We start from the raw sequence: 20,602 nt of genomic DNA, 5'->3' as shown, positions 1-20,602 counted from the left end.
CCAAAGGAGGAGCAGAGGAAAGGAAAAGGGTTCAGGTTTAAGAGACTGTAATAATTCCTATATGATTCCTGGTGGCAGAAACATGACAAGGTGTGGCTCAGATGACAAAAAGTGAAACCTCATGCCTTGGAATTGCCAGAGAAAAATTCCTTGGCCTTTGCTATACGCACTGAAATGATGGATGGCGTGAGTTTACTGGTGCAGAGAACCACTGTAAGACTTCACCTAAATAAAAATTTTCATGGTGACTTTTACAGTCACCCCAGAACCTAAAAATGCTGCATATAGTGGAATTTTATGTGACCTGGGGATTTCCAAATCTGAAGTCAGTCCAGGAACTCATTTTGAAATGTAGACAAGCCAAGGTCAAGGTCAAGAATAAGACCATCCCTCTGACAGACAACTCAGTGATTGAGGAACTCCTGGGGAAGTCATTTGCTTAGAAGACCTCATTCACGAAATTGCATTCTCAGGGAAGTATTTCCAGGAGATCTCATGGTTCTTGTGCCCGTTCCACCTTTCAAGGGCCCCATCATGCTACGAAAAATAGAGTGGGCTTCCTCAAGAAGATGGGCACACGTGACTATCAGGGTGAACACATCAATCAGCTCATCTGCCATCTCAACTAGACCCAGGTACCAAACTGCAGTAAATTTTTATCAAGTAGAAGCATGTGTTTTTGTTTTTTGGGAATTTTTATCAAGTATCTTCAGAGAAGATTATTTCCTGCTTTATCTTCAAAAACTGGAAAGGTAGGGTCTAAGAAAAGACAACAGCTGGCCAGGTGTGGTGGCTCACACCTGTAACCCCAGCACTTTGGGAGGCTGAGGCAGGATCATCTGAGGTTGGGAGTTCGTGACCAGCCTGACCAGCCTGACCAACATGGAGAAACCCTGTCTCTACAAAAATTGCAAAAATTAGCCAGGCATTGGTGGCACATGACTGTAATCCCAGCTACTCGAGAGGCTGAGGTAGCAGAATCATTTGAACCCGGGAGGCAGCAAGCACCTCTCATCAGAGTCCAGTTCCAAGGAAAAATTCCAGCGTTTTCTACATTGGCTGCCACCTCGGGTGAAATCAGCACATTCCACGGAGGAAGGAGTCCTGCTTTATTTTATCTATCCTAGGGTTTAATATTAGTAAATTAGAAACTCTAGCATTTGTACAAGGCTCCCTAAGACTCCTGTAGCAGTTGACCAGGCCCAAGGATATAACTGAATCTGGAGATTCCTGGGGCCTTGTTTTGAAAAAGACTTGAAATACACATAGGAAGAAAGGCACAAAAATAAATGTTCATTTGTCTCTGCTATGGGAAAAAAAAATTTTGTATACTCCATGTTTTCATTTTGATATTAATCTAACATGCAATCTGAGCATATTTTCAGTTATCTAGATGACTGTATGTATCAAATACTACCACTTGATTTCAGAGACCATATTGTTACTAGCACTACTTTAAGTGCTACAGACTATTAAAAACAGAAATAAACCTAATATACAAATGATGCATTACGATCAAATGACATACAATGTAACACAGAAAGGAATGTTTCGTAACAGATGGAGTAAGAAAGGTGGCATTAGTACAGGTATACCAAACTCAAAACACTCTCAAAGTCGTCAGCATTAATACTCATTCACATTGTGATGAAAAATGATTTTTTTTTAAATCACATCAAATTCATTAATTTGAATTTTATTTGTTCTATAATTCTGTAATTTAAAATTTGTTTCAGTTTTATAGTTGTAGCAAAAATGAAGTAAGTACTCAGAGCCCAAGCCAGTCAGCCATCTACGACAACACATTAATTTAGCCGGGTGTGGTGTCTCATACCTATAATCCCAGCATTTTGGGAGGCCAAGGGAGGAGGAACGCTTGAGCCTAGGAGTTAAAGACCAGCCTGGGCAACACAGTGAGACCCTGTCCCTATAACTTTTTTTTTTTTTTTAAAGACAAGCGCAAAGTTAATCTCAATATAATTAGTTCATGCCTTCATTTGGGGAGGGGAAAAAAGATAAAAGCTTGGATACAGCCAGGCGCGGTGGCTCATGTCTATAATTCCAGCACTTTGGGAGGTCAAGGTAGGCGGGTCATGAGGTCAGGAGTTCGAGACCAGCTTGACCAACATGATGAAACCCCGTCTCTATTAAAAATGCAAAAATTAGCCAGGCATGGTGCTGCACGCTTGTAATCCCAGCTACTCGGGCTGAGGCAGGATAATCACTTGAACCCAGGAGGCAGAAGTTGTGGTGAGCCAACACTGCGCCACTGCACTGCAGCCTGGGCAACAGAGCGAGACTCTGTCTCAAAAAGAGAAGGAAAAAAAAAAAGCTTGGATGCATCATTAACCATTCCAGGAAGCTCTATGGTTCTATAAAGGTCTGCTAAGATTCTAAAAGGTATTAAAAGTCTGGCTTTACATGTTTAGTAAAATCCCTAGCACAACTTCAGCCAAGGAGCAAATCTGGGATACCCTTGTCTATATCCACATTGCTGAGTGCTTACCGAAGGAAAAAAAAAAAAATCACAGAACTATCCATAACTTACAAAAGAGAAAACAGAGACATAGACAAGTTCCACAATATGGATACATAGCTAGTAAGTGGCAAAGAAAAGATGCTAACTCAAAGGATGCATGGCTCTAGAACTTACACTCTTATCAAAGTACAGTCTTCTCTACTGCAATATCCCACATGAAACATAAACTCAATTTGCCCACAACTGAACCCATCAATTCCCTACAACATTTCTCATTTTCCTATCAATGGGATGGCACTCTCATACACTCAACTGCTCACACTAGAAACCTGGGTACCATCCTTTCTTCTGCTTCTCCTCAGATATCTAAGTCATCACCAATCTTACCTCCTCAATATCTTTCAAATTTGATCTCTTTTATTCATTTCTACTACCACAGGTTTTCTTTCTCTCTCTAGTAAATATAAAATAGCATGTTAACTAGATTCCCCGAATCCAGTCTTGCCTTCCTCCAATTCACTGTTCACACTATTTCACAGTGGTCTTGCAAAACACCCTTATAGGGTGAAGTTAGCAAATGTGGAAAAACGTTAATAATGGATGAATATGGATGGATATGATGGCGGTTCAATCATGTGCCACCATCTCTGAAAGTTGAAGTTTTTTCCCAAACTAAAAGATATTTTTAAATTTGTATTATTCTTTTAAAGAAATATGACTCACAAGAGCCCTACATTTTTAAGCCCCTGAATTACTCTGTAGCATCATCTCATCTTTCTCATGTAGTCTAAAATACACTAACTTTTTTCACTTGCTCAGATTTTCCTCACATAAATCACTATCTCAAAGAAAGCTTCTAACTAGCTCCTGAATCTTTTTTATTGGAGTGCTAGTTAACATTTATAGACTACTTATTAACTTTATTGATCACTCTGCCAGGTAAATGATTTACATTTACAAATATATTTGCTTCTCAAACTTACCCTTTAAATTAGGCACTATTAATAACCTTATTTTTCAGGAGGAAACTGGGATCCTCATCTAAGAGAAATTTAAAAACCTACCCAAGATTTCTGAGTGGCCAAGATGGGAATCAAACTCACAGCCCCCACATCTTAAGTGAGTATCCCTCTTCTTGTTCCCACTGAACACTGTGCTTCCCTATCACATCTTACCACACTGCACTGTAATCATTTCCTTTCCTGTCTTTGTCTAATCTTCTTGAAGATATTGAGTCCATTCTGTTCACTGCATAATGCCTGCACAGAGTAACCATACAATTATTTACTGAAGTGTACCACATTAAACATTCCTTCTCCATATAACTATTCTTAATTAACTTAAAAGAAACATACCTAGGGCCAGGTGGTTCATGCTGTAATCCCAGCACTTTGGGAGGCTGAGGCAGGTGGATCACAAGGTCAGGAGTTGGAGACCAGCCTGGCCAATATGGTGAAACCCCACCTCTACTAAAAATACAAAAAAAAATTAGCCGGGCATGGTGGCACATGCCTGCAATCCCAGCTACTCGGGAGGCTGAGGCAGAAGAACTGCTTGAACCCGGGAGGCAGAGGTTGCAGTGAGCCGAGATCACGCCACTGCACTCCATCCTGGGTGACAGAGCAAGACTCTGTCTCAAAAAAAAAAAAAAAAACCTAAAACAAAGGTTCTTGGTGTTTTCGGTTTTTGTTTGTTTCTTTGTTTTGAGATGGAGTCTCACTCTGTAACCCAGGCTGGAATACAGTGATGTGATCTAAGTTCACTTAAACTTCTGCCTCCCAGGTTCAAGCAATTCTCCTGCCTCAGCCTCCCGAGTAGCTAGGACTGCAGGCACGCGCCACCACGTCCAGCCAATTTTTGTATTTTTAGTAGAGACGGGGTTTCATCATGTTGGCCAGGATGGTCTCAATCTCTTGACCTCGTGATCTGCCCGCCTCGGTCTCCCAAAGTGCTGGGATTACAGGCATAAGCCACCTCTTGGTGTTTTTTAATAGCAGGTAAAGTGTAAAACTCATATACGAACACACACACAATGTTACTGAAAACTCTTAAGTATGTAAAGTTGCTCTAGTAGAGCTGTAAGTCCATACAACATGACCAAAGCAAGAGGACTTGGTTTTTTTGTTTCCATAACTAGATTATAACTCCTGAACACCAGTCTACTATGATTTCTCCAGAGAACATATCACCAAGGCCTTTAACAAAGATAGTGCTCAATATATTTCTATTCCCCTTTGATTCCTCATTAACATCTATACATTTAATCAAATGGTTTGATCATTTCTTCCTTTGAAATCTGTCTCGCATCAGTGTTTCCTTTTCACTCCCACTACTATAGCTCAAGACCTTATTGCCTTGAATCTCAAGGATGTAACAGATCAACCAATAAATCTTGGATACCATTTTCAAATGATCACAGTAATATTCTTGACCCTTGCTCAAAAATGTGCTATGGTTAACAGTTAACTATTATAGAACATAATACTGTTTCATCCATTTTCTACAGAGCCCTAAGTGTTCCATACTTCATGAAGCCAAAGCAAAGTGATAGGTGGCTGAGAATGAGGCTATTTCAAGTTCCCAATCCCTACTCCAACTCTAGTTTAACCCTGGAGGTGGAGGCTGCAGTGAGCTGAGATCGCGCCACAGCACTCCAGCCTGGGCAACAAAGCAAGACTCTGTCTTGGAAATAAATAAATAAATAAAAATCAAAGTGCTTTGGCTCAATATTTAAGAACCCATACAATCCCATCATCTCCCCACATGACTTTCTAATCATATTATGGTCCCATGAGAAGACCTGTTCAATGCAAACTTATTTGAGATAACCTTTTTTCAAATCTCCAATTTTTCTTTATCTAAAACATATTCCCCATTTCTGAGAAGATCCTATAGCTTTGCCTAAAATATTTCCACTATTTTTCCAAATTCTAAAAACATGTACTATCAGAACCATTAGCAATTATTCAATTCTTTGCCTTATGACACAGCTTCTTTTATAATCTTAAATATTCAGGTGAATCTTTCATAACTAATAAATCACGACAAGTTTCTGCCTGGAATGTACATGAGGCAAAAAGCTTCTCTGAAGGCAAGGATGACTTTTTTTTTTTTTTGAGATGGAGTCTCTGTTGCCCAGGCTGGAGTGCAGCGGTACGGTATCAGCTTACTGTAACCTGCGCCTCCCAGATTCAAGCAATCCTCCTGCCTAAGTCTTCCAAGTAGATGGGACCACAGATGCATGCCACCATGCCCAGGTAACTGTTTTTGTATTTTTGGTAGAGATGAGGTTTCTCTATGATGCCCAGGCTGGTCTCAAACTCCTGAGTTCTGACAATCCACCAGTCTTGGCCTCTCAAAAGTACTGGGATTACAGACGTGCGCCACTGCACCCAGCAAGGACTTTTTATTTGCCACACAACTAAAAACACTGCTTTAAACATAGTAAATGTTCAATAATTATTTAATAAATTTCACTGGGCACAGTGGCTCACACCTCTAATCCCAGCATTTTAGGAGGCCAAGGTAGGAGGATTGCTTGAGGCCAGGAGTTCAAGACTAAGCTGGGCAACAAAGAGAGACCCCCGTCTTTACAAAACATTAAAAAAAATTAGCAGGGATGGTGGTGCATGCTTGTAGTCCCAGCTACTCGGAGGCTAGGTGGGAAGATTGCTTAAGCAGGAGTTCGAGACTACAGTAAGCTAGAATCATATCACTGCACTTCAGTCTAAGCAACAGAGCAAGATCCTGTCTCTTAAAAAAAAAAAAAAAGAAAAAGAAATCAGAAAGGCAGTAATCTGATTAAAGATCATCTGGTTACGTGGAGCAGCAAGAGTAAAAGTTATAGGATAGCTATTCATAAAAAAAAAAAAAAAAAACAAATTAAATGTAATCAGTGTACATTTCAAGGAGTCCTCTGTATAAAAGATTATTAAATTGTGTTAACTGTTTATGTTTGACAATTTTTAGCAATCAAGTATGTTTTTCTCTAATAGTTTTAAAATCTGAAAAGACAAGCAAAAGGAAATTTTGCTAAAATATCTTACTAACAAGAAAGACAGTCATTATAGTAATAAAAAGGATATCAGCTTTAGCAAAGTCTCTTATCCCACACTGAGGTAATCCTGGTGTGTTCTGCATGTAGAAATCCAAGTAAAACCAATGGGCAAGTTCAATCTGAAAACACACTCGGATTGCATTGTCTCTTTCCTCGCTGGGAATATGCAAAATAAATCGGCTGTCAAAAACAAAACACATACAAAAATTACATTTACAAACTATTAACAATTTATCTTAACCTATTTAAGTGCTTCACACCTGACCCACCAACTTAAAAAAGGGACCAAGAGCAGTACTGTTCAAGGAAGCGATTAATATTTGAGGAAAATTACTATGGGGAAGATGAGTCTTAGAGAGAAGACACTAAATGTATCTCACTTTTAATACAATTTGTTCTGAATCTGTGGACCCTCTGTTCACAAATACAGAGATAAGCTTAAGAGCTCACTAACAAAAGTGAGCAACAAAAACTCCACTTCCTCTCATGTCTGGCAACATTTCCAAGAACACAAGTAAATATATTTATAAAACTACATTTTAAAATGTTTGCTACTACATAATCTTCACATTTAAAATATTACCAAGAAATACTGGATAAAAAACCAATATTCTGTTGCTCATTAATACACTAGACTTCCCAAAGAGCCTCATCTGCAGAGCCTCTTAACTTTCAAATATATTCATTTTTGAAAACCCATTTTGAAAAACCCTAAATTGTCTTTTCCATGTACAATGAGGAAAGGAGGAAAAGACATATTTCTTTTACATATAAATATACACAGTATATTCCATGTAGCATATGTAATTAAGATAATAAACCCCTTTATTATGAAACATACAAGTTAAAATTAATCAATTTACAACATTCATTAAGCAGTTATCAATTACTTTTTCCACTGTTAAGCATTTTTGGTAATCCCTTTTCCCAGTAACCGTTAGAGACAGATTCAAGTCCACTGGTTTTTAGAGTTATTTTTTAAAATTAAAAATAATGGCCATGCATGGTGGCTCATGCCTATAATCCCAGCACATTGGGAGGCTGAGGCAGGTGGATCACGAGGTTAGGAGATCAAGACCATCTTGGCCAACAAGGTGAAACCCTGTCTCTACTAAAAATTAGCCAGGCGTGATAGCACACACCTGTAGTCCCAGCTACTTGGGAGGCTGGGGCAGGGGAATCACTTGAACCCACAAGAGGTGGAGGTGGCAGTGAGCCGATATAGCACCACTGCACTCCAGCCTAGTGACAGAGCAAGACTCTATCTCAAAAAATATATATTTTTAAATAGTACCAATCAATTTGACTACTTGTTTCATCACTAACACACTAAATAATTGTTAGCTGTTTACAAGTTTCAAATCAAATCTCAAAAATGTCTTTTAAATTATAAAATAAATGTAACATTTTAATAGGAAATGAACGACAGGGCTGTATGTACAGTAATCATCTCGATACAGAACAACCATGGGGAAAAGGAGCTTAGCCTGCATATACACTAAAAACAAAAAATGTAACACGTCACTCTTACGGCATTATCTAAGACATAAAAACTTAAATTCTGTTATATGGCATTTGGGATGTGGTCCCTGCCCACGTGTAACCTCTTTTATGACTCTGATGTTCTTTATACCCAGGGACAGCTAATTCTCAGAATTATCGTAAGTTGCCACCCGTATGCTCTATCTACTCTCTTCTCTTGCCCATCTAGCAAACTCCTAATCATCCCTTTGAGATTTACAAACATTATCTCCTTTTTAATTTTAATTTATTCATGTATTTATTTTTGGAGACAGAGTCTCGCTCTGTCACCCAGGCTGGAGTGTAATGGTGTGATCTCTGCTCACTGCAACCTCCGCCTCCCAGGTTCAAGCAATTATCCTGCTTCAGCCTCCCCAGTAGCTGGAATTAGAGGCATGTGCCACCACACCCAGCTAATTTTGTATTTTTTGTAGAGATGGGGTTTCTCCATGTTGGTCAGGCTGGTCTCAAACTCCCGACCTCAAGTGACCCACTCGACTCAGCCTCCCAAAGTGCTGGCCACCACCCCCGACCTTTATTTTTATTTTATTGTATTTCAATAGATTTTAGGGAACAGGTGGTTTTTGGTTACATAGATAAGTTATTTAATGGTTATTTTTGAGATTCTGGTGCACCCATCACCCAAACAGTATACACTGTACCCAACATGCAGGTTTTTTTAATCCTTCATCTCCCTCCCACCCTTGTTTCCAGAGTCCCCAAAGTCCATTACATTTTTTTTTTTTCTTTTTTGAGACAGAGCCTCGCTCTGTCACCCAGGCTGTAGTGCAATGGTGCGATCTTAGCTTACTGCAACCTCCACTTCCTGGGTTCAAGTGATTCTCCTGCCTCAGCCTCCCAAGTAGCTGGAACTACAGGCAAGTGCCACCACGCTCGGCTAATTTTTTGTATTTTTAGTAGAGACAGGGTTTTATATTTTTAGTAGAGACTGTGTCAGTCAGGATGGTCTCCATCTCCTGACCTCGTGATCCACCCGCCTTGGCCTCCCAAAGTGCTGGGATTACAGGCGTGAGCCACGGTGCCCGGCCACATTATATGATTCTTATGCCATTGCATCCTCATAGCTTAGCTCCCACAAACATTATTTATTTTATGTAGGTATACCAGACTACCCTGAACAGACTTATATACTCTCAGTCTCCCACTCCATTACAGTAATTATCTGATTTTTACTATCATCCACAAACCCTTCCAAATTAGTTCACTGAGATAGTAATACTGTATCCTTGCATAATTTACTCCCATAGTCTAGCAAATTGTCTAACACATGCTGAGTGATATAGTTTATCTTCTAAATGCTTACAGAGAGTCCTCTTCCTGATAAGATGGAGTAAGCACACATTACTCTGTCCTTCCCATAAAATGCAGCCATAAAACCCGGACACAATGCATGGAACAGCTATTTGAGAATCCTGAAAAGTAGGATAACTGGAGAAGACCAGCATTCAAAGTAAATTTACCATTTTCCCACCCTTTGGCCTGGATTAGGATTTAGAAGTGGGCATCTGCAGAGAGTGCCCTAGAAGCCCTCTAGTTCTGTCTCAAGGATCAGGAAGGGAGTCTAATGGGGTCTTCTAACACTCAGGAGACAGTGGTGAAAATTTCTCTTTCCTTTACTTCATTCTCTCACACCCCACCCCCTAAGCAATCCCATCACAGTTAGAAAGGTTGTACCAGTTTTAGACCATAGTCTAAAACTCTAAGGAGTAAGAATATTCTTCTCCAATTACAAGAGCTGTGTGTTCCCAACAGTAAGGCCAACCACTGGTTCTTTTTCTGTCTGTCCTCTAGCTGCTTGATCCCAGATACTGGCACTCTAAGAGTGGTTTTCTGGCCATGGAACCAACAGAGAGCCCTGGAGACCTAAGAAACACAAGGCAGATAGGAGAGAGAGAGACAGCAGCTCAGGAAAACAAGCCCATAAAATCGTTTATGACTTTGGGGCTCAACCCTGAGCTACACATGCTAATTCGACTATAAACAGATCATAGTCTTTTGAGAACTAAACTACAATATAAACCACTGCCCAAATCACATACTGGCCACTGCATGGCACACACAGGAAAACATCACTGCAAAAACTAGCCCTCTTTTATCTAATTGTATTTAATGTATCTCCATGTCTCCCAAAAAAAAGCTATTTTTTCGTTTTTGGAACATTTTCTACAGACTTCCACTATGAAAGATGAGGAATTAACTCTATGCCCACTTCCATCCCATATACCTTTCTCATCTTTACATTCTCCCAACAAAATTATAGTTTTTGCTAGTTTCTAAACTCTGGCGCTGTTGACACTCTGGAACACATAATCCTATGTTAAAAGGAGTTGTCCTGAGCATTGTAGGATGTTTGGCAACATCCCCAACCTCCACCCATTAAATGTCAACAGTACTGCCCACCAAGTTGTGACCCAAAAATATCTCCAGGTACTGTCAAATACTCCCTGAGGGGAGCAAAATCACTCCCAGCTGATAATTACTGAGTTAGATGAAAATTCAGCCTTAGCCAGGTATGGTCGCTCATGCCTGTAATCCCAGCAGGAGGCTGAGGCCAGTGGATCAAAGGTCAAGAGATCAAGACCATCCTGGCCAACATGGTGAAACTCCATCTCTCCTAAAAATACAAAAATTAGCTGGGCTTGGTGGTGCATGCCTATAGTCCCAACTACTTGGGAGGCTGAGGCAGGAGAATCGCTTGAACCCGGATGTGGGTAGTTTACAGTGAGCTAAGATCACACCACTGCACTCCAGCCTGGTGACAGAGCAAGACTCCGTCTAAAAAAAAAAAAAATTCAGCCTTTACATTGCAATGACTGAAATGCAATTCACAACAAAGCATGTGAAGGCAAACCTGATTATTTTCCTGCACAATCCCTTGTTTTCCTCATAATTAGTAACTGTTGTCACTGCCTTTGCTTCATTTTCTCTATACTTGTCACTAATTCAATCTTCCACTAGTTTCCTACACATCTTTCTCAGGGTGTTAATTCTGTTAAGTAATGAGAAATAAGCTGTGCAAGGTGGCTCATGCCTATAATCCCAACACTTGGGAGGCCAAGACAGGAGGATTACTTGAGGCAAGGAGTCTGCGACCAGTGTGGGCAACATAGTGAGACTAACACTCAGGAGACAGTGGCAAAAATTTCCTTTTTCTCCATTCTATCACACCACAGCCCCTAAGCAATCCCATCACAGTTACAAAGGTGGTAGCAATGGGGACCCACAGTCTAAAACTCTAAGGAATAAGAATATTTTTCTCCAATTACAAGAGAACCATCTCAACAAAAGAATTTAAAAATTAGCCAGGCATGGTGGCATGCATCTGTAGTCCTAGCTACCGGGGAGGCTAAGGCAGGAAGATCACTTGAGCCCAGGTGTTCAAGGCTGCAGTGGGCTATGATCATGTCACCACACTCCAGCCTGGGCGACAGTGAAACACTGTCTCAAAATATATATATATATATATATTTTTTTTTTAATTAAGAAATAAAAACAACACTGGAGTAGCAAATGAAAGAAAAGGCATCTTAATCCGGTTTTTAGGAATTGCAATATAGGAGACATAAATCTAGCAAGCAGCTAAACCATGTTCCATCCAGCCAAGGTTAGGCAGAGCTTTTAAGGGCTACTGTAAATTTACATATTTGGCAAGTTTTAGCACAGTCCATGATTAATGATGGCTAGTTGTCAGCTTAGGATGTCTATAGTCAATGATCATTGTAGTTGGGCATCGTTATCTCTCCAGGAGGTTGATCAGGCCCAGTATATACAGCTCAAATCAAATGCACCTAGTTTTACACTTTGGCCCAGTTCAGCAGGTGAAACTCCATCTGAATGTGTATGTGACTGGGGTCTAACTCCTTAAGCCCACCTGGCTCCTTTTTGGATATAACCATCTCCATGTGATTTTTTTTCACAATTCAGATCCATCAGTTTCATCTTGAAGACTTTTAGTCTTATGATCTGTTCTAGCCTAAACCAGTTGTCCTCTACACCTGCTACACATCTGTCACCACTACGCTGCCCTTTCACTAGCATCCTATAGTTCCCTAGGCATTTATCCTAAAGAGGTCATGTTTCTTTTATTTTTCTCTTCGTCCTCCCTAATTTACTTCTTTGTTTTTATGAAGTACATCCTCACATATCTTGTGGAGGAAGGATGCAAAGGGGAGATAAATATTGAGATACTGTACATCTGAAAATGTCTTTATCCTCATATTTGATAATTTGGGTAAAGAATTCTAAGTTGGAAATGATTTTCTTTCAGAATTTTCAACAATGCTCTCTCATTTCAACTTCCAATTTTGATACTGAGAAGACTGAAGCCATTTAATTTTTTTCTTTCTGCTTCTAATTCATGCCAAGGACAAAAGCCATTCAGGTTCTTAATGCGTTGTATATGACTTTTTTTTTCAGTCTGGATGCTTCTAACATCTTCCTTCTGTCCCCAATGTTGTGAAATTCTGCAGTGTCTATTTTTGATCCACAGCACTGTCATTCCATAGACGATATGTACTTGGAAACTCACATCCTTCAGTACTCGAAGGTCTCATAAGTCAATCCTACTATGAGTCTTTATGTTCCTATATTGCCTTACCAGGCATGACAGTACATGCCTAAAATTCCAGCTACTCAAGCCCAGGAGTTCAAATCCAGCCTGGTCAACAATGCAAGACCCCATATATATATATATATTTTTAAAGCTCCCTATATTAATTACATTAATTTTGCTTTTCATTTTTTCCCATTCTCCTCAGTCCTGCTCTGCTGGAATGTTGAAATTTTAACTGGCAGCTGCAACTGTAATACTGCTTTAGGGACTTGTGGAGAAAGGGAGGGGAATTACTCAGCATAGTGTTTTAACTTCCAGAACCAAGTAATCTATTTACTCTATTTAAGAAGTGTATTAGTCTGACTTTAAGAGAAACCCAAACTCCACCAGTTTTTGGTAACATCTTGGTTTTTCAAAGAACTTCAATCTGTAATTGGCATTCAGAATGCCCTTGGCATGCCAGTCCATGTGATGGCATTTAAGACCTGTGAAACACTTGAGCCCAACTTGATAAACCAAAACTGACAACCACCACCTTTATCTTTTAAAGTCTGCTTTATTTTTATTAAAAAAAAATGAAAAACCCTCAAGTTTAAGAGCCAGCTCCCTACTCACATAAAGAAGCCTATTAATGAATAAACCCCTCAACTGTCTCATCATTAATATAAAAAGGCAACCAAAAATCACCTACCATCTAAGGGAAATTTGAAGCATGACAAGAAAAAAAAAATTTTAACTAACCCTGACAAAAACCTAATTGAGGAACCATAAGAAAACGGGGGTGAGGGTCGAAAGGTTGAATTATTATCCTAAAAGAAATTTAGAAGAGACTATTCCTTTTTCAGAACAACTGCATTTTTCCTTTTTTAAATGTACAATAACTAAGTAAGATCCCTTGGCAGGGGGAAAAACTATCATTACTGTAACCAACAGAAGCAGTGGAAAACAGTATTGAGGATATCACCTAGACACTGGTACTCAAAATTTGGACCCTAGACCATGTGGGAACCTAAGTGTGAAAAGAGAAACAGGTATTTCAGACATTAAAGGACTCAGTTTACTTCCTAATGACCCCCAGAAGAAATTAACTTAAAATGTACACAAGCAAAACAAGAATGAAAACCAAGAAAAGATAAAACATGAGATTCAAGAAAGAATAACTACCACCTTGGAGAGTTGTGAAAGTAAATTCTAGTATGCCAGTTGCTTGGCAAGTCTAGGGAGCAACCAGTCCAGACTGGACTAGGAGGACGGAGGTCCCCAAGAGTGCAGTCTAAAGGGAAAAAAAGGATTCTGTATAAAGTATGAATGAGGATAAAATAAGGAAGCAGATGAGAAGGGGTAAAAAAAGCAGCTAGAAACTTTGGACATGTTGGAGAGAGGAGTACACGTACAACAGAATCGCAGCCCAAATGTGAAGCAAAAACGCCAAAGTTAGAACAGAAAGCCAACTGCCCCACCACCCCCTCAACAAAATGGATTTCAAGAATAGCCAGAAGAGGCCAGGAGCAACGGCTCCCCTCTGTAATCCCAGCACTTTGGGAGGCCAAGGTGAGTGGATCACATGAGGTCAGAGTTCAACACCACACTGGACAACACACAGTGAAACTCTGTCTCTACTAAAAATATAAAAAATGGCAAGGTGGCAGAGGCCTATAATCCTAGCTACTCAGGAGGCGGAGGCAGAAGAATCTCTTGAACCCGGGAGACATAGGTTGCAGTGAGCTGAAACTGCATCACTGCCCCCAACCTGGGCAACAGAGCAAGACTCTGTCTTCCAAAAAAAAAAAAAAAAAAAAGAAAACTAGAAGGCATCAGGCAATAATAATGAAAGCATATATTTCTTTCCCCAAAGAAAAAACCAAATGATAGCATCATTTTGACCAATTTGTAGAATGAAGAAAGGCGAATTCATTCAGTTATCCTGCAAGACACTTACAAAGGGATCTTGACTATGCCCCAATGGAAAAGAAACTAGCCACTGCAGACTTGCCTCTACTGTAAAAACTATGTGCCTATTTACACTGCATTATTATTGTCCAGCTTTTACAATCAATAGTACAAAATATAACAGACTTAACTTTACGAAATGGGATATAAAGATTATCAATCTTAATTTTTTGAAAGTTAAACTGGATAGAAGCCGAGGGAATGGACAAGGCAAAAAAAGAGGCACTAGTCATTTCCCCTTATCAGAGACTCAAGAAATACTGTAAGTTGGTTAAAAAAAAAAAAGAAATATAATTTTAAGTATATTAAAGTCACAAAGGGGCCAGCATGGTAGTTCACACCTGTAATCTCAACATTTTGGGAGGCTGAGACAGGAGGATTGCTTCAGGCTATAAGTAAATTTGAGACTAGGCTGGGCAAAGATCCCAGCTCTACAAAAAACAAAAAAAAAAAAATTTTTTTTTTTAATACCTGGGCATGGTGGTACATGCCTGTAGTCCTGGCTCCTCAGGAGGCTAAGCCAAGTGGATAGCTTGAGCCCAGAAGTTGGAAGTTACAGTGAGCTATGATCATGCCACTGCACTCCAGCCTGGGCAATGGGGTAAGACCCTATCTCTTAAAAAAAAAAAAAAAAAAATTATAAAATCAGAAAGGTAAACAATGGAACAATTTTAAATACTGATACCGGCATATGAGAAGTAGGATGGGGGCAATAGTGGGTGTGGTAAACTGAACTCTCACCTAGCATCTACCAAGTTGAACCAAATCCCCAATTGAATAACTTAAGTTAAAACAAGAAACTGGCATATTTTAAAATATTGAGGTATCCACCAGAAGAACACACACACACCCCCCAAAAAAAGTCAATGCCTCAACAGGAATAGAAAAGGGTAGGGTAAGAAACTAAGACTGTTGCCTGTCATTTTATAAATCTGTCTGTACTCTAATTTTCAAAACCATGCACATGATTACATATTTTTAATAGTAAAAAGCTGACTTAAAAGAAAAAGTTGATGTATGAAAATTAAACATCTAATGCTGTCATTCTGTGAATGCTTTTGATCTGTTTTAAAGATTTAAAAGTACGCATACATGTATATATTAATAGCTGAAATAAAATGCCTTCAACTACAATTTGTTATGGCAAAACTGCATCACACAAAATGTTATTTTCTCAATGTTCCTACAGATACAACACTAGCCCAAGGATTGCAATTAGTAGAAAAATGTTCCAGTTGAATTCAACACTAAAATGGCTAGCTGAAGATGAGCACAAATTATTTAATTAACCTACACTATCACCAAAATAGCAGCAACACAAGTTGCCAGAAAATACTTTTCTCCTTTTAACACTAGTGTAGCCTTAGGCCTTACTATACCCAATTCTTCAAAGGGCTTAAAAAAAATTCCAAGCATTTCTTTGAAGCAAATAACTTAAACTGTAGTTTTCAGTTTCTACTTTAAAAACATGCTTTTCAATTCTTTAATAAGCTAGTTTAAACAGTATTTAAAAACTCTGTATTTGAGTTTTAACGTTAAAATCATGGTACATCAAAAACAAGTATCACCATAAAATGCTGCAGATTTACCTTTACACATACATTTTAAATTATGAGGCAGTTTTTGTTCACTAAAATACTGAAAGACAAGACTCAGGCCAGGCGCACTGGCTCACGCCTGTAATCCCAGCACTTTGGGAGGCCGAGGCGGGCGGATCACGAGGTCAAGAGATCGAGACCATCCTGGTCAACATTGTGAAACCCCGTCTCTACTAATACAAAAAAATTAGCTGGGCACGGTGGCGCGTGCCTGTAATCCCAGCTACTCAGGAGGCTGAGGCAGGAGAATTGCCTGAACCCAGGAAGCGGAGGTTGCGGTGAGCCGAGATCGCGCCATTGCACTCCAGCCTGGGTAACAAGAGCGAGACTCCGTCTCAAAAAAAAAAAAAAAAAAAAAAAAAAAATCTTTCAATTAATTAAAGCTATAAATAGCAACTTGAAAATCGCACTTATTTTAAAACCTGAAGTTTTGAGAAATGGTTATTTAGTTTCATTATTAAAGCTAACCCTAATTTTTCAATAGATCATATCCTTATTTATACAGCCAAAAACAGTAACTGCAAAAAGAAATTTCTTGAAAGGAAACAAATGTGTTACTTCATTCATAAATATTTGTATAATAAACACACTCACTGGGAAACCAAGTATCTTTAACACTTGACAGGTGTTTAACATATTGTTTACAAAACACAACATAATTATATTGTGAATAGGTTCCATACACAAAATCATAATAGCTGACACCACTTCTTTAAATGATGTAATCCTAGATAACGTGCAAATTAACCTCAATACTAGTAGGAACACTAGCTCTGATGTCTGTAAAATGTGTAAGATTACCTCCCCTTTTTCTACATCAACTCTTATCCCTATTAACCCACAGCTAATTACTGCTCACCTTTCTAAATACTTATCTTCAATTTTTTTCTAACTATAAAATGCATACCCGTTAAAAAAAATCTTGGAAACAAAAAATAAAGATCACAATCTCATAATCCCACTATTGGTTCATGTGCTTCTAATCATTTATCAACATACACCTATCAAATTTCTTTTTTTTTTTTTTTTAACAAAATTTGGGACAAGAAACTAAATGCCTTTTCAGTGGTTCATTTGAATCTACCATAATTCAAAAATTATAAATCTACCATCACCAAAGAAGTACACCACCATTCTTATTAGGTGTAAAATTAGGCTATTTACTTCTCTGCATGTACTTCTGTGAAGTAAACGTTAAACTTATTACATCCTCCTGGTGTGAGAGAAAAAGCACAGGCACCGTTTAAAAAAAAAAAAAAGGAATAGGTTTCAAATCTTGATTTTGTCAATTAGGATGAATGCCATCTAACTTTGTTACGTAAATTACAAAGTTTCTGAATCTGTCTGCGAAGATGAAGATGGAAATACAGTAAGTGCACCTACCAAACAGGGCTAACTGAGAATTAAATAAAACAATACATGTGTAGTGCCTGGCGCACAGCAGAAACTCCAGACCGGGAGCCATGGCTCACGCCCATAATCCCAGCACTTTGGGAGGCCGACGCGGGTGGATCACGAGGTCAGGAGTTCAAGACCTACACTATCTGGCCAGGATGGTGAAACCCCGTCTCCACTAAAAATACAAATAATTAGCTGGGCGTAGTGGCGGGCGCCTGTAATTCCTGCTGCTCAGGAGGCTGAGGCAGAGAATTGCTAGAACCAGGAAGGCGAAGGTTGCAGTGAACCGAGATCGCGCCACTGCACTGCACTCCAGCCTGGGCGACAGAGCGAGACTGTCTCAGGGCGGGGGGTACCTCTACAAAAGCAGTTCTTTCCTTCCCATTAAAAAAACAGCGTGAAGGAGAGATACAACTACTAAAAGCCTGACTTTTAAAACATAAATACAGTTACTGTGAGCGAAAAGGTGTTATCAGAGTTTTTACTCGTTTGTAATCTAAATTTACTTCACAATCCACACACACTTGGCGACAACTCAGGGTATCATTGCACCCCAAATTTTACCTTCGGAAAAGAAATGTTTTTAAGTAACATACACGTGTCTGGCTATCTGAAATCAGAGTTGACAAATACTTCTATGAAGTATATACCCTGAGTTAAAACCCCGCGGCGATAATTTCCTTTAAAATAGGATAATCAAGGATAAAAAGAAAAGCAGCTCTAGACTTTTCCCCTCTCTTCCCTGAAGACAAATCTAGAGATGTGGAAGAGAGTAATTCCTTACAGGAATTTACAGAGAATGCCATAGACAACACGCAGGCGTCAGAGTAAGTCCGAAAATTGCTCCTTGCGCAGCTCCGCGCACCTGGGATCCTAAGGCTTAAATTACTACCCTGGGGTCTTCCTTCAGAACAGGGGAATGAGATGGGGTGGGGAGGGGCGGGCTGCACGGTGTGGGAAAGTCACAGAAGCAGAAAAAACAATGGGAGAGGGAGGCGGCGGCGAAAAAACGCTAAGACTCAGGCTCCTGCGAAGTGGCTGAGCCTGCGGGAAAGCAAAATAGTCGAGTAACTTTAAAAATGAGGAAATTCCGGGTGTTCCGCGGGGAAGGATGGAGGGCCGTGAGAAACAGGGAGGCTGCGACGGAAAGAGAGGGGCGGTGTCGTCGGAGAGCAGGGTCGACGGCGGAAAGCAAGCAGCGGCGGGGACGGAAAGCCAGGACCAGGACGTGGGCGGGGGAGCAGACCCGGAGGCCTCTGAGGGACGGCGAAACTGAGAAAACCTGGCGGGGGCGAAAGGGGGTCGGGCAGCGCGGTACCTGCAGAGATCGTCCAGGACGCTGCCGGGAATCTCCACCCGTTTGGTCTCCATGATGAGGACCCACAGCAGGAACAGTGCATCCCGGCTCCGCGCGGCCGGGGACTGAGGGTACTGCACGAGGACTCCGGCTCGCCTGAGAGCGAGCAGCCGAGGCAGCCGCAGCGAAGACAACTCCAACGGAGACGAGAAGGGGAAGGGGCGGGACCCGCTCACTTCCGACCCGCTCCCTCAGCCTTGGACCCCGATACTGGGCCAAGGCTCGGGGCGGAGCCAGTGGAGTCACGCCCCTGCTCGCTTGAAAGGTCCAATGGGAAGCTGAAGAGTTGTGAGCCTGAGCACTCTAAGCCAATGAGACCTTTGTTTATTGGTCCGCTACTTCCAATCCGTCTTTAAGCTGCTCTGTTGCTACTCAGAAAACCAACTTCCCGCCGCCTTTGGGGTGGTTTTACGCATGCGCACCATGCCTCCTGCGCACTTCTAGGAAAGTTTGGAGGGCTCGGGGCTTCAGTGTACACCCCGAAACACACATCCGGGACTTTGGAATGTTCTGAAGGACCTCGTGGTGACTGAGCAGTCGCTCGTTCCTCTGCAGGGCCGACCCTGTTCAACACAAGAGTGTATTCGTGGTTCTTGTCACCGAGTATCTTGCACTTACCGCTGCCCCCACCAACTCCAGGACAAGAGCTGTGCCTCTTCAACTACAAACCCCTGGAGAGGGTATCTGTTTTCGAGGTGGCTCACCTCTGTCCTTCCTGAGGCACCTGGTTCCAAGTATGAAGGACTTTATGTCTGTATCTGGAACCTAGTGAAATCTCAGCAAATATTGATTTAACCTGAACTCTGATCTGCGTTCCACCCCCTGCACAAACCAACCCCAACCTGCTCGTCCTTATTCATTCCTCATCTTGCTTAATGGCGTCTAATCCATTTGGATTCTTCGGAGAAACTGGATCCTTCTGTTCTCCTTCGTCTTACATCAGACCCACAGGCCCACACACACCTGCTCCGTCACAAGTTTAGTCTGTTCTACCATTTAATCTCCCATCTTTCGTCTAAATTTGTAAATTCCACTGTATACCTCAGTTTTGCATCCTTTCTCCATACTACAGCAAGAGGTGCCTAACCAGTGACCCTGCCTCCATTCTTGGCCTGTGCAACTGCCTATGTTTTGTTTTGTTCTACTCAGATATGAACAAGTTATCTTTTCAGCTTCCGCTGTATGATCAAGCCCAAGCTCTCCTAGCATAAGAGGCCTGTCACCATCTATTTTGCTACCCTGTTTTCTATCTTTTTTTCCTCCTTTCTTGGAGAATTCCTCAAATTTATCTTGCAGACAACTACAGTTTTTACTTCTTCAGAGTCCTATTTTGTTCTTCAAATGTCCCTTTGTTGTGGTGTCATATTCTTCATATATTTTATCCTTCTAAGGATATTAATAATAGATTTTGACATTTTCTTCTCCCTGTCTAGTCTTGTTCCTCTCAGCTGCTTTTTGCTGTTATATTGGTCTCATCTATCCTATTAGAAGCTTCTGTAGTCCTTGACTATTCACTTACACTTAAGAGTAAGGCCTTAACTTGGAGTCAAGTGCCTTGGAAGCTAATTGGAAGCTCGCAGCTTGTGGGTGGGACTTGTTTCCTGAGAGCTTCACTGGAGGATGATCTGGCTGAGCTGTTGGTTGGGAACGCATGGCATCAGTATCTGTA

At 40.5% G+C, this 20,602-nt stretch overlaps 1 protein-coding gene across 2 annotated transcripts in view; it reads right to left on the bottom strand.

The window, feature by feature from the left end:
* The window catches only part of DCP2 (decapping mRNA 2), a 54,968-nt gene extending 35,838 nt beyond the window's left edge, over positions 1-19,130 (bottom strand). The window contains exons 1-2 of one of the 2 annotated variants that reach the window (XM_012470098.2): positions 18,895-19,044; positions 6,565-6,716 (exon numbers count right to left, since the gene is read on the bottom strand). In XM_012470098.2, coding sequence (XP_012325521.1) covers positions 6,565-6,716; positions 18,895-18,947 — 205 coding nt within the window. In that variant the 5' untranslated portion in view covers positions 18,948-19,044. Of the gene's footprint in view, positions 1-6,564; positions 6,717-18,894 lie in introns of both variants that reach the window. The other variant, XM_064376222.1, reaches the window with a different exon arrangement.
* Positions 19,131-20,602: the final 1,472 nt, after the last annotated feature.

Source organism: Aotus nancymaae, unplaced genomic scaffold (assembly GCF_030222135.1).
Source record: "Aotus nancymaae isolate 86718 unplaced genomic scaffold, 86718_ANA_hifiasm-v0.15.2.pri h1tg000014l, whole genome shotgun sequence".
NCBI lineage: Eukaryota > Metazoa > Chordata > Mammalia > Primates > Aotidae > Aotus > Aotus nancymaae.
This window is presented reverse-complemented; position numbering and strand designations above follow the sequence as displayed.